At 41.3% G+C, this 15,448-nt stretch overlaps 1 protein-coding gene across 3 annotated transcripts in view; it reads left to right on the forward strand.

The window, feature by feature from the left end:
* The window catches only part of nrg3b (neuregulin 3b), a 280,932-nt gene that overhangs the window by 225,817 nt on the left and 39,667 nt on the right, over window positions 1–15,448 (forward strand). For all 3 annotated transcript variants that reach the window (XM_077626396.1, XM_077626398.1, XM_077626397.1), the window contains one exon: window positions 13,081–13,154. In XM_077626396.1, coding sequence (XP_077482522.1) covers window positions 13,081–13,154 — 74 coding nt within the window. The remainder of the gene's footprint in view (window positions 1–13,080; window positions 13,155–15,448) is intronic.

Below are 15,448 nucleotides of genomic sequence, written 5' to 3' on the forward strand. Positions count from 1 at the left end.
GCGAAAGCTGTTTGGTCCCCGGACGTTTGGTCCCTGGACGTTTGGTCGACCGGACGTTTGGTCGACCGGACGTTTGGTCGACCGGACGTTTAGTCGACCGGACGTTTGGTAAAACGGACGTTTGGTAGAACGGACGTTTGGTCGCCGGGTTCGCTCGCTGTCAAATGATGACAGAGTTAACTGGTGATATTTTGATATTAGATATTTAGATATTAAACTCACTCTCTCTCTCTCTCTCATTATTATAATTTTGAGAGCTGGTTCGACCAAACGTCAGTTCTACCAAACGTCCCTTCTACCAAACGTCCGTTCTACCAAACGTCCGGTCGACCAAACGTCCGGTCGACCAAACGTCCGGTCGACCAAACGTCCGGTCGACCAAACGTCCGGTCGACCAAACGTCTGGTCGACCAAACGTCTGGTGACCAAACATCTTTCGACGAAACGTCCTAGTACCAGGATAAGCGGCGTGGAAGATGAATGAATTTGATTATCTTTTTTGTTTTTAAATTTCTTATGTACTGCCATATGTATTTCATGCTAACTTTTGATGGAATTTTTACCAACTATTGAGTTATTTCATCCCTTTTTGAAGAATCTTTGATGCAACCCAGACTTTCCCATGATCTCCTTCTAGCCCCCCTGATAAAAGAAATTCTGGACCCTTTCAAATGAGGAATTACTGCGATCTGTTTTGGATTCCACCTCCCTAAATTCCGGAAATCCCTCCCAATTTTTTTTTAAGCAACCATTTCTTACAATCAAATACCAAATTACAGGTGGCAATTCACAATGAGGTAACGTCAAGAACAAAGTGCAAGGTGCGGTTAGCGCTCCGTCTCTAACGTGTTAAAAGCAACTGGCTTGTCGCTGGTGCAAAAGTCTGCTGTCACATTGCCAATTTCAATTCCTCCTGTCTTCCCTTTTCTTTCATGGTGAAGAAATGCAATTTAAAACAAACTCAAAAGGCATTATTCCCTGGCATTGTTTTCCATCCTTTGACTTTACGTTCACGCAAATATTGACGACGGAGTCATGAAAAAATATGTTAGTAATCTCACGCAAAGCCAGACATGCATTTGGTCTCTGGGGCTGCGAGGTGGAATACTAACAAGGAACCTCAGGTGACACTCGGATAAAATTGGGAATTTAGAGGAGTACTACTAGCAGCCCAGAGAGATCATTTGGCCTTCATATTAGATTGCTGAGCTGGTTAAAATTGTGCCTTTAAATAACTTTCAATTCAATTTCTGGTAGGATTAAATACGTGTTTTTGTAAATTAGTTTTGTAATCGAGTCTTTATCTAATAATTGATTGTTAAATTAAATCTTTACAGTCACTTATCAAAGTTATTGGCTGGCATTAAAGCCAATAGATGGCAAACCTTTTGACGTCTAGCCCTGTCAATGGCACTGAAACATGACTATTCATTGTCGTTTTTTCCAGTTAAAATGAATTGGACATCTATCGTTAACAATGGCGGGGAATTAATTAAATAATATGAAATGACCCCTGCGATTGAATGACCAGCAATTCAGGGTGTCCCCCGCCTGGTGGTTGTAGTTGACTTGAATAGCCCCCAGCACCCTCCGGGCACCCTTGTAAGGATAAGTGTTACAGTAAATTAATGAATGAATTTATGATATTATGCCTTCATTTTCATCAGCCTTAAAAGTCAAACACAGTTGTAAGATTTATAAGTAGAAACATTTATGTCTTTACAGGAGTGGTTAGCGCTGGGTTCAAATCCAGCACCCCCTGCAACCCTAGTGAGGATAAAGTGGTTCAGAAATTAGATGAGATGTCTATGCTGTGTTGCTTCCGTTTACACTGTTTAGATTTAGGTAGTATCACTACATACTCACAACTCACGTGTCAAAGTGGTGGCCCAGGGGGGCAAATCTGGCCCGCCGCATCATTTTGTGTGGCCCGGGAAAGTAAATCATGAGTGCCGACTTTCTGTTTTAGGATCAAATTAAAATGAAGAGTATAGATTTATATTAAATTTCCTGATTTTCCCCCTTTTAAATCAATAATTGTAATTTTTGAATCAATTTTTTCTGTGTTTTTAATTTAAATTTTCTAAAATCTAAAAATATATATAAAAAAAAGTTAAAATAAACATTGTTTTAGATCTATAAAAAACTGAAAATTCAGGGCTTTTAATCCAGTTCATTTAATACATTTATAATTAAAAAAATCTAAATATTATATCTAAAATGGTCTGGCCCACGTGAAATCAAGTTGACATTAAAGCGGCCCGCGAACCAACCCGAGTCTGACACCCTTGATCTAACTTATGACAAGTCAATATAATATCACTGAAAAATAAAGTGACTAGGGGAGAAAGTTAAAATTGCTGTATACTTTTTCACCAGGTAATTAAAAATGACGGCATGTTGGCTTTAAAAATACTACGTATATTGTGGTGTGTTTTTATCATGATATAAAAGTCATATTGCGTCCTACAGAGTAGGAAGTATGCGTATATTTTATGTTAACGAGTCCAAAAATGCTATATATTGTGGTCATTTTCACCCATTTTTCCCCTCACAGTTGTTTTAACACTGTCCAAACTGTAACATTGGCACATTCCCACTTCATTAACAACCTTAACGTCATTTCATAAGTAAACTCAACGGCTACCATGCATAGTGACAGATGTCCATTTGGCGACAGTGAGTGTTTTGAGTGCAGAGAAAGTTGAAGCAGCTGGTAAACACCTTTACAGAGCATGGCGGATCATGTCGCACTTTTCACCACAAACATCCCAAACATTAGTTCCGCCCGTTTCATTTTCACATCATATGTGAAAAACACCCTTAGATTATAGGTGGCGGTACATACCAGAGTGAAGTGTAATGTCACATTACTCCGGTTGGTTTGATGCAATGGCATCAAAGAGGTGAATTTGGGTTCAATTTTTGTCGACGGGGACCCCGCTGCTCAGCTATGCGCTCTATAAGAGCTTTTTCAGAAGTCATTTGACGGCAAAACGGAGAAGGCACGGAAGCATTTTTTAGATTCTATTTATTTGGATGCTCTATTCTATCAAAATGGGCACTTACCTCAACGAAATCATGTTTGCTTAGTTAAGACATCATCGTGGATTGGACACCTAGCTCTCTCCGAAACAGTATCACATGATCACTGTCAATCACCTTAGTTCAGAATTATTGTACTATATCTACTATTGTAGTTTTCTTTCAGATGTGTGTGTGTGTTTGTGTATTTTACCGAAATCGATATATTGGACTTCGCTGAGCCACTATCAATAGTTTCATAAAATAAAATTTAGTGGTTAGCGCATTAGTGTCAAAGTTCTAGGGTCGTGAGTTCGATCCCAGGTCGGTCCTCACTGTGTGGAGTTTGGGCTTTCGTGGGTTTTCTCCGGGTACTCCGGTCTCCTCCCACATCTCCTGAAAAAAAGCAGAGTAGGCTGGTTGAATACTTTAAATTGCTTATGAGTGTAAGCGTGAATGGTTATGTCTCCTTGTGCCCAGCGATTGGCTGGTGACCAATTCAGGAATGCCCCGCCACCACCCCACAATTGGCTGGGATAGGCTCCGGCACCCCCACAACGCTTAAGAGGATTAGCAGTATGGAAAATGAAGTAATTAATTTTTTAGTGTCATGAACAATGGCAGACTTCCAATGATGGGGTGTCTCGTAGTTAGATGGATAGGATCCAGCACCCCCCGTGACCCTTGTGAGGATAAACGGTTAGAAATATGAAGGAATAAACAGCAAGCGCTACAAAAGATCTGCTCAAATGTAATTTTCAAGTGGGAGAAGTAGTAAAAGAGCACTTTTCTGGTCATTGTTGCATTTATCTTCATCTTTCTGTTTTTCTTCTCATTTCCCTTTGCATCTCCGGTGGACTAAAAGTTACATGGATGTGCTAAAATGTTCTTAAATGGCTCTCTATAATGAATGCCTTCAAATGATGATTTGACTTTTGTTATGAGATGACCTCTGTTAGGTCATTTAGAAGGTCGCTATGTGAAGACATGTTGTTTTCACACACTGGCCACGAGCATTGACGTCATCAGTTGTTTGGTCCTTTTTAGCCAATAGATTGGAGCATTCTCACTGCCAGTGTCGGATCACGTTGCGTTGTCAACTGTTCAGACAGCAACACCAGGTGTGAGCATTGTCAAAATTTCCACTCTGGAATGAGTTTTCAAATATTGGGGTTTTCAGGCCCCAAAAATGCCAAGTTAATAAAAGGGCTCTCCAGAAAAGTTTTTGCATTTCCACGCCTGTTATTTTTTATTGGGTAAACTGCCTTTAAGTTTAGGCTCAAGAGGTTAATATTGCTTTCCAGACAGAAGCGCTTGAAAAAATACCCGAGTGATATTCAAGAATTATTCACCTTTTTATCTTTGTTGCTTTATGAGGGAGGCATCATAAAGTATGTAATTGTTCTCATTTATCCTTGAAGACTCTACTGTACACACAGTCTTCTAGAAATGGATGGTGTCAATTGGTTTCTTTAATGGTGTGCTCAGCAAGGAACCCGCCAACCCGTTTTAAGACACATTGGAAGTCACGCCACATTTAATGTGGCCGCGGGATGAATACATTAGCCGATGGGACAAGTTGAGTATACAAGCAGCGAGAAGGGACGCCATTTGACTCCAATATCTCATTGCCTGCCATGAGCGGTCTAAAACTGTTTTTACAGTGACCAAAAAGTTATACTTTGATTTACACAGTGGCGGGCCGTGAATTTCATACCGGCGCCTTCAGCTATGTCTGAATCAATGCAACCCTCAAAAACTATTTTATGGCTATAAAACCTTTACTGTAGCTACAGCTGCGACACATAAAAATGCATCAATAATAACCTCATACAATTGAAATATTATTTAGGAATATAGCCATATTTTACTCACAAAAAATCATTTTTATCTGCACAACAAAACCATCCTCCTTCCTTTCCTCCTTCTTTGCTAAAAGTCGAGCCTGTCCTGTCGTATTTCTGGGATACGTTTTTATCCGATTTAGTGCTGAAAATGTTTTTTCCTGGTTGTGACAGGCTTGCTTGCTTCGTAGTTGTCCGACCTTTCTTAATGATGTCTAGCGTTACTTGAAAAGACCGTCTTGAAAATGTTTCGACAGTTAATCTGCAAACAAATCAATTTCTTCTCCTCCAGCAATTGAATCAACACAACAATATATTTTCTTGTGCAGCTCGCACCAGATACAGTTTGGTAGCTCTGGCTAGTCCACTCTATTACTAGCCAATCATAGTTGGTGTAAGTGATGACGTATCCCTACGCCTGCGAGAAGGCATTGGTGTCGCCAACTCGAAATCTGATTGGTTAAAGCAACAGTTTTATTGACGCTTGTTTCATGCAGCAGAGCCTGCAGAACTGATTGTGAGGGCCTCAAGGCAGATTTCTGACCGTGGCAACAAATAATAGCTGAAATTTGATTGGTTAGATGCTTAAATATGAAAACACATCTGGAAGCAATGAAAGGAAGCTGACAGACAATTGGGAATTATGTAATAAGTATTCATGGACAAAACATAAATAACATCAGTCTGTGATTCAGATATTTTTTTAGGCCAGCAGAGAAGGCCTTGCAGGCCCTGACGGTCCACCACTGGATTTACAACACTCAAACTGACAAAACACGTCAACAAGCTTCCTACAGTTCAATTGGCTTTAACATATATTTTTTAATTTTATACATTAAGTTAAGAAAAAAAAATGTTAAAGGAAAAAAGGAGTAATGTTTCTGTTTTGTATCTACTTTATGCCTGAATTAACATTTCATAAATATTAATAAAAAGGAATACACAAGTACATTTTGCTAATTAATAATGTATTGAGAATAACACAATAGAAAATTAATTGTAAAAATCCCAGAATGCTTGCGAGTATGGAAGATAAATGAATAATTGTAAAAATACAAAAAAGATGAGAAAATCTTAATTTAAAAAATATAATGGTGGAATTAACACATGTAGGCTATACATGTAATTCTTCTTCAACTAACTATCAAATCAAAAGCCTTTATTATCATCATACATAGCTGCGTATAACGAAATTGGTGGTACTACTCCACAGTGCATTTTCCCAGTAAAAACATAAGTAATATAAAAAGTCACATCCGGGCAAGGTAAATTCTAAAATATTGCACAGCACATTATACATTAGCTCCTGCCTATCAAAACGAATTGGACATCTAGCGCCATCAGAGGCACCAAAATGTGATCATCCAATCCCAGTCTTCCCAGTTTAAATGGATTCGATGCCTATCAAAGGGCAATAGTTTAACTACGTATTTTACTCTTGTGTAATGAGTCTTTCTGTGGGTCCAACCGTACAAGCATGTAGCGTTAACTGAACATTTTCCGCAATCTGCCCTGCAGTGTGACAGACGTACTCATTACCATGAAAATCTCCGTCTTGTTCAAAAACTTGTTTGCGTGTTTCAATACATTTGTGCTTAAAGGCGCTTCTCATTCTAATGGCTAGTGTAACAATGGATGGCGTGACTGTGTATAATCTGAAGTGGATCTCGCACACAAACACACTGAGTTGTCAGCTGTGTCTGCTTTCCGCCCGGAGCTCTGTAGAGATTTCCAACCTCTTTCAGCATCATTTTTCATCCAGCTGGGATGTTTTTGGGTGCGCGTGCACGGAAGCTAGGAAAAGCTGCTATCCTGGCATGCCACGCGCAACCAAACAACATGAGATGATACAGCTTTGGATGATCAAGGCACTCGCGGTGGCCCGTTTCTGTGACAAGGTGACGATGTCATGACAAAGGCAGCTCCTCGACATCGGATATGGAAGACGCAGCCATGATTGCGTCTATCCGTGGGGATGTTTGCTCCTGAATAAGTTCAAAACGACATGCGGCAAACACAGCGTTGTGGCTGTCCACGCTTTTTTAAATGAAGTGGATAGATCGGCACTTGGACGTTTGGTCGAAAGACGTTTGGTCCCCGGACGTTTGGTCCCCGGACGTTTGGTCCCCGGACGTTTGGTCCCCGGACGTTTGGTCCCCGGACGTTTGGTCCCCGGACGTTTGGTCCCCGGACGTTTGGTCCCCGGACGTTTGGTCGACCGGACGTTTGGTCGAACGGACGGGGCGTCGACTGGACGTTTGGTAGAACGGACTCTCTCTCTCCCTCATGATTATAATTTTGAGAGCAAGAGATTACCTGGTTGCTCACTTTCAACACTAAACTCTCTGTCTCTCTCTCTCTCATAATTTGACAGCGAGCGAACCCGGAGACCAAACGTCCGGTCGACGGCCCGTCCGTTCTACCAAACGTCCGGTCGACCAAACGTCCGGGGACCAAACGTCTTTCGACGAAACGTCTTTCGACGAAACGTCTTTCGACGAAACGTCTTTCGACGAAACGTCTTTCGACGAAACGTCTTTCGACGAAACGTCTTTCGACGAAACGTCTTTCGACGAAACGTCTTTCGACGAAACGTCTTTCGACGAAACGTCCGGTCACGGGATAGATCAGGTTATTTGTCATTTGTTGGAAACCATACCTACTGTTCATTCATCACCGTTGATCGTGATAGACATCCAATCCATTTGAACTGGCTAGTGTCGAATCATGGTTCGGTGCTATTGACGGCAATAGACATCCAATTTTGACTGGAAGTGTCTGGCATTTAATGATAAAAAAATGTAGTTACAGATTTTATGTCTTTAGTTTTATTCACAATTTATTTTCATTCGTTTTCTGAACCGCTTATCCTGACAAGGGTTGGGGTGCTGGAGCCTATCCCAGCTAATTATGGATACCAGGCAAGAGACACCCTGATTTAGTGGCCAGCCAATCGCAGGGCACCATGAGACGGCCAACCATTCACGCTCACATTCAACCATAGGGGTAATTTAGTGTGTTCAACCAGCATACCATGCATGTTTTTGCGATGTGGAAAGAAACTGCAAGATGCAAGATGGCGGCGCGCACTGACGCTGCGGCTCTAAGCTCTCCAGTTCGGTGTCGTTCGTTATCTTACAGTCGCCAGGATTTACTCACTATCCGAAGGATATGCGATACATCCGATTTCTTAACACACTCTCCGGGATCTCCGTGGCTAGCCAGCCCACCAAAAGCACGTCGCAGGCGGCGAAGGGATAGGAAACAGAAGCGAGGATGCCGGGGGGGGCTTGCTGCTAAGCTCAAACATCAACCACACCGAGCCCCGCTTCCAAGTATCCTTTTGACCAACGCCCGATCCATCACCCACAAAATGGATGAGTTGGAACTTCGTATTGCTACCAACAGCTTTGTTAGAAACTGTAATATTATTATCATCTCCGAAACGTGGCTACACCCGCATATCCCTGACGCGGCGGTATCGCTAGCTAGCCGAACGCTTTTTCGCAACGACCGTTCTAAAGTATTAACAGGCAAAAGCAAGGGCGGTGGACTGTGCATGTATGTACATAATGAATGGTGTTGCGACAGTAAAATTATTGACACTCACTGTTCCCCGGATTTAGAGTTATTAGCAATACGATGTAGGCCCTATTATCTTCCAAGAGAGCTTACCGTTGTCATAGCAACGGCTATCTATATACCTCCGAATGCTAACGTTAACACGGCGCTTAACCTCCTGCTAGCGGCTGTTAACAAACAACAGCTTGCTCACCCCGATGGAGTTTTTATTGTCGCTGGTGATTTCAACAAGGCGTGTTTAAAGACTGTTTTACCTAAGTTTATTCAATACGTAAATTGTAATACTAGAGGAGACAAAACTCTTGACCATGTCTATTCTAACATCAAACATGCTTACAAAGCCACTTCCCTACCCCACCTAGCTGGATCAGATCACCTCTGCCTATCTCTCACCCCCGCTTACACTCCACTCCGGAGGCATACAACGCCACAAATAAAGACAATAAAAACTTGGCCCGACAACGCACTCTCTCAGCTGCAGGACTGCTTTTCCCGCACCAACTGGGAACTTTTTGTACAAGACAACCTCCAGGACTACACGGACTCTGTTCTTTCTTACATAAAAAACTGCATCGACAACGTCACTATAGATAAACGAATACGGGTTTTTCCTAACCAAAAACCCTGGATGACCAATGAGACACAGGCACTCATCAAATGCCGTAATTCCGCCTTTAGATCAGGGGACAAGATAAAATATAGCGCTGCCAGAGCTGAGCTGAAAAGAGGCATTAAAAAGGCCAAGGCAGCATATACCAAAAAAATTGAGGAGCACTTCACAGAAAATAACCCAAAGAAGATGTGGCAAGGAATACGACATATAACCAACTACAACAACAATACTATGTCTGTGAATGCAGATGCCTCACTAGCGGAGAATTTGAACCGTTTCTTTGCCCGCTTTGAGACTGACAAATCAGGCCCAGTCTCAACACCCCCACCACCACCCTGCAGCAATACACTGACGTTCCGGGAACAGGAAGTGAGACTGGTAATGCGGTCTGTGAACACCAGGAAGGCTGCGGGCCCTGACGGAGTACCTGGGAAGGTGCTCAAAGCCTGTGCTGACCAGCTGGCTGGAGTCTTCACAAATATTTTCAATTGTTCCCTGCAACTATCCATCATTCCATCTTGTCTGAAATCTGCCACCATCATCCCTGTCCCCAAAAAGCCAACCATTGGCAGCATGAATGATTATAGGCCTGTTGCCCTCACGCCTGTGATCATGAAGTGCTTTGAAAAGTTGGTAGCCCGCCATATCAGGAATACAATCTCTCCCTCAATTGACCCTCACCAGTTTGCTTACAGGGCAAACAGGTCCACTGATGATGCTATTGCCATTGCTCTTCATACAGCACTGAGCCATCTGGAACACCCTGGGAACTACGTGAGGATGCTCTTCATTGACTACAGCTCAGCCTTCAATACCATAAAACCGGACATTCTGACTGACAAACTCTCCCACCTTGGACTATCCTCTTCAATCTGCTGCTGGATAAAGGACTTCTTGACCAACCGCCCACAGACTGTTAGACTTGGTCCCCACCTCTCTTCCTCCATTACACTAAGCACTGGCTCCCCTCAGGGCTGTGTACTGAGTCCTCTTCTGTACTCCCTGTACACCTACGACTGTGCACCCACCCACCAGTCTAACGCCATCATCAAATTCGCTGACGACACCACTGTGGTCGGACTCATCTCAGGAGGGGATGAGTCGGCTTACAGAGATGAGGTCAACAATTTGTCTTCGTGGTGCTCGGTGAACAATCTCACACTGAACACCACGAAAACTAAAGAAATAATCTTGGACTTTCGCAAACACGGCACAGATCTGGCCCCACTCCTCATAAATGGAGTATGTGTAGACAGGGTCCAGTCCTTTAAATTCCTGGGGATCCACGTCACGGACAAGCTCTCATGGTCTACAAACACCACGGCAGTGGTGAAGAAGGCTCAGACACGACTCCATTTCCTCAGGGTGCTCAGGAAGAACAACTTGGGCTCCAATCTTCTGAGAACCTTCTATAGAACCACTGTAGAGAGCATCCTGGCGTACGGCATCACAGTGTGGTACGCTGGAAGCACGGCGGCAGACAAAAAGGCCATGCAGAAAGTGATTAACACTGCCCAGAGGATTGTCGGCTGCTCTCTGCCCTCACTTGAAGACATTGCCAGCCCGCGTTACCTCAGCAGAGCCAAGCACATCATAGGGGACCCTTACCACCCTGGTCACAATCTGTTCCAGCTGCTGCCCTCTGGCAGACGCTATAGGTCCCACAAGGCTCGGACAAATAGGCTTAAGGACAGTTTTTTCCCCACATCCATCAGACATCTAAACTCGCGCTAACATACACACATTCCCTTCTGCGGCATATGAATAGATGTTTGGTTGGTGATCTGCCGCCTCCTAGCTGACTTGAAGGAAGGTAAGTGGCAGACAGTGTGCGGTAATCGAGAGGTAAAAGAAGAGCGACCTGTATGTAATCGAGAGGTAAGCGACCTGTATCCACAACAGCGGAATGACAAATTACAAGTCCGTAACTTACACTTATTTAGGTCTTTTGCCGATTAAACGTAGCTTATGGAGAAGCACCATCAATTTCGTCACACGCAGTTTCTGCGTGTGATGACAAGTAGGCTTTTTTGTGTTGTGGTAATGACGACATGGCCTATGTCCGATTATATTATATATATTATAAACTGGGCTTGCGTGGGTTTTCTTTGGGTACTACAGGTTTCCCCTTGCACACAATCAAATACTTGGTAGGCTGATTAAACACTCTAAATTGCCCCTAGTATGAGTGTGAGCGTGAATGGTTGGCTGTCTCTTAAAAAAGTAAGAGAATACTATATGTCTATACAATATTATCTGTGCACATTTTGCGTTTTTTTATACTTTTTAAATACGTAAAACATTTTAAACATACAAATAATCTTTGTACTTTTAATTAATTCACTGGGGATGACACGATGGAGAATTAACACATCTGCCTTGGTGTGTGAAGAATGAATGTTGAATTGAATGTTCTCTCCATGCCTTTGTTTGTGTCCTCTCCACATTCCAAAAAAAGGCATTGCAAGCAGTCGCAAATTGCCTGGAGGTATGAGGTGGCTCATTCAATTCAGGTTGTACCTTTCCTACTGCGTAATGTTAGCTGTGATAGGCTTCGGCACCACCACGACCCTCATGTGGACGAGCACGGAATGTGAATGAACATTTCACTTACTTACTAATTCAGTGAGTTAAAATGACATTGAAATTGGATGACAATTATCCCACTGGAACACATCGATAATCATAATCATGTTTTTGTTTGTGTTGCTTTCGGGACAAAAATACAGTGGTACCTTGAGATACGAGCTTAATTCGTTCCGGGACTGAGCTCGTATGTCGATTTACTCGTAACTCAAATGAACGTTTCCCATAGAAATGAATTAAAAACAAATTAATTTGTTCCAACCCTCTGAAAAAACACCCAAAACAGGATATTGGATTCGGAAAACATTTTTATTTGTTCTAATTCGTCATCTATTAACAAAGTAACAAATAACTAGTGGTTTAATAGTACTAAAATGTGTTTAATAGTACTAAAATTAGACGGATTTCCCGGAGGGGAGAGAGACGGACAGAGAGAGGGGGGACTATTTGCCCGGCAACACGCTCGTAATATAACATAAATGAATTTAAATGAACTTGGATTACGATGCAGACACACTCAAAAATAAGTTTCATCTAACCTTGCACTAAACTTAATTCTAATTTTGTGTTACATTTTGATACCTTTCTTCTCCCGGGTTGGCTCTATTTGCCCCGCCTCCACCCTGACTTTCAGATGCAACCTATCGAGGGTTGTTTGCTTTTGTATTCCCTTCCAAATATTCCGGAAATGGTGCACACAAATGTCCTCACAATAGGATAACGCACGACCACTTGGCAATGAGAATTTGTAAATACTCCTCGTATTAGCGATCGAGCCGCCATTCGCACTGTCTAATTAAAAAAAAAACACTGAAAAAATGCAACACTCCGCCCAGTGCTCGTAGAGACATTACACGAGGGAGTTGCGACCACAGAGACAGTGGCCATGATGTTCTTATGGGTAGCCTCTCGCGTCCGCTGAATGCTCGTATATCCAAATTAGTCTCGTATCTCAAATTGCTCGTATGTCGAGGTACCACTGTACCCGTTTCGATAAAGACTGCAATTTATATTTGAGTGTTTGAGATCAACTGTGCCTGGAATTCCCCCCCACAAGTGACTCGCGACCTCTGACTAGCAGCTTGTTCACTCGTCTAATGAAGTAGCATCCATTGTTCTGTTAAAATGTTGGAAAGTTTCTTTCAGTTTGTGTTGGCAGTACCTTTGGGATTAACCTGGAGTCTTGAAATGATTTTCTTTTCTTGACAGAAAAGACAAATATGTTGACATTGTTAGGACTGTTTGCAGGAGTCTTGCAGGTGCAACTTTCTCTTTCATCACACCGAGTAACATTCTAGCCTAGGATCGAGACCACCTCTCTGTGAATGCTTCAACAAATCTCAAAATAGAACTATAATTATGAGCATGCACCTTTTTTTGCTCTGAATCCAAAGTTTCTAATTCAAAATTATTATTTTGTCTCCCCTACAGGTGTAAAGAAGGCTACCACGGGCTACGCTGTGACCAGTTTGTCCCCAAGACTGACGCCATCTTGTCCGACCCAGGTATGTATTTTAAAAAGGATGGCGGTAATGTGATTATTCATCTCTGGTCGCGCCATTTGCCGCTCTTTGAAATGTGAAAAGAGGGAATTAATTATTCAGTGTTTGTCCAGTAACATGACTAATATTGGCGTTTAAAATGTAAGACGGATCAGCCTTCCAATTTTTGCATAATCTTATGAACAGATGGGCCTACAGATGGATGTTGAAGTTATTAAAGCCATCAAGTAAAACAGAAACCAAAAAATATAAATACAAGCCTAATTCCATTTGAAGATGGACGTCCATTTCCTCCTTTGGTAGAACAGCAAATCTAATATTTCTGATGAAAAACTGATTTTTTTTTTTTATTAAAAAAGAAAAAATATATTTTTTAAACACTTCCATATGTTTTGAATTAATGAAAACATAAGGTTTTTTCTACTCACTAGTCTTTGATTAAAATGCATGAAAATATTATGTTAAGTTAATAATCAATTAATTGTTCCAAAGCTTGGTTTAACAGTAAATTTGTCATCCTTCATTTTTTTTAAATTAAGAATCAAAATAGAAATTAATTGAAAATAAATGTATCTACAATTTTAGTTGAATAAAAAGGGGGAAACCTTTTCATTGCATAGCTGTTCTTTAAAAAAAATATATACTTACCTTTAAGTTAAACAAAATAAAAAATGTCAATATTTTTCAACCTATTTCGTCCACAAAGATGATATCTTCTTCACCAGGTTAAAGAAAACGTGACACCGTAATTACTCATTTTGAGAGCCTCTTTTTCCAACAGTAAATTTGTCATCCGTCATAAAAACAGACTAATTATCTTTATGTGAAATCTAAATAGCCATTTTTGTTTGCGTTGAAAAACAACAATCCACACAGTCGAGCAAACAGGGCCAAAGCCAGACAAAATAAACAAGGATGACTTCTCTTTTCACCCCTGAGACTGCCAAAACATCAAGAACGGTCATTTCTAGTTGCTGCGAGGTGTCTGAAATGACCGCCGTGACTATATTTAGCCGTTGCAGCTGTCCTTTTTACTTTCACATCAATTGGCCAGCTTCATTTCCCACGTCGGTGTTCTTGCACTCTTCATTTCTGGTCAAAATGGCCATCGCGAGAGCTCTTTTTCTTTACTGCCTTGACACTCACTATTAATTCCCAGGTTTTAGTACCAATAACGCCGGTAGCCGTCCAATTTGAACATTTGTTCATTTAACCCCTCCCAGTCCAAATAGAGTCTAGGACCATCAATGATTGCCAATATCTTAGTAAGGAAGTGATCTGAAATTCCCCAGCATTAACAGAGATTAAACTAAGTCATCAGAAAGTGCCCCAAATCAGCAGAAATAGCCTAAACCTAAAAAGAATTCAATAGGAATTGTCTTCAAAACAAAAGCAAATGATCCAAAAACCACATAAAGTGTCCCAAAATCAAGAGAAAGGGACTTTTGAGTACACTAACATTATGAAAACGTGTCCCAAAATCAGTGCAATTGATCCCAGTCCAAATAAATTGTACGTTTAGCAACATCAGTGGCTGTCAAACAAATAAGAAGGAAGGGACCCACAAACGCCGTCAATAATAGCCAATGTGAGGAAGAAAATGACAAAAAAATGGCCTCAAATTACGATACAATGACCAGGGAATGCCTTATATTCAACAGAAAGGGCTCAAAATTAACTGAAATATACCCAGGAATTCTTATTTTCCTTAAATTATTAATCCAAAATCTACAAGAAGTGACCCAAAATCCAGAGAAAATGGCCATTGAGTATGAATAACAAGAAAGTGATCAAAATGAATCGATTTCCATTATTCGTCAGGCAATGGAAGTCAAAATAATAAGAAAAAGGCCCCGGATTAACAGGAAGTTACTAGAAACTTGACCAATGGGAGCGCAGAGTATCCCAATGCAATTTGTGGGAAAATTCCATTTTCTAGTTGTTTGTAGTTTTTGATACCAGCAGGTCCAGTGAGAGGCAGTTAATGGGGTCACAAGTCAGTGTCACCAAGCACTATATGCTTTCAAATACTCTCATGGCGACAACTTTTTACTTCAGGCACGTTCTTCATTTCTTTTTGTTCCTATAATATCCTCAGTAAATGGCCATCTGCTCCAGAATGGAGGCAATTAGTTTGAAAAAGACCAAAAGTCATCTCGGACTAGATATATTTTTATATCTTTAGATTAATTTTCGATTCATCGAGAAATAAGACATTGCATCTGAACATGTAACTAAGTGGGGAAAACTATAATCGTATTTTTAGTCAATTACTCGTTTGCTTTCTTTGTAATATG

This window comes from Stigmatopora argus, chromosome 18, assembly GCF_051989625.1.
Source record: "Stigmatopora argus isolate UIUO_Sarg chromosome 18, RoL_Sarg_1.0, whole genome shotgun sequence".
Classification (NCBI taxonomy): Eukaryota; Metazoa; Chordata; class Actinopteri; order Syngnathiformes; family Syngnathidae; genus Stigmatopora; species Stigmatopora argus.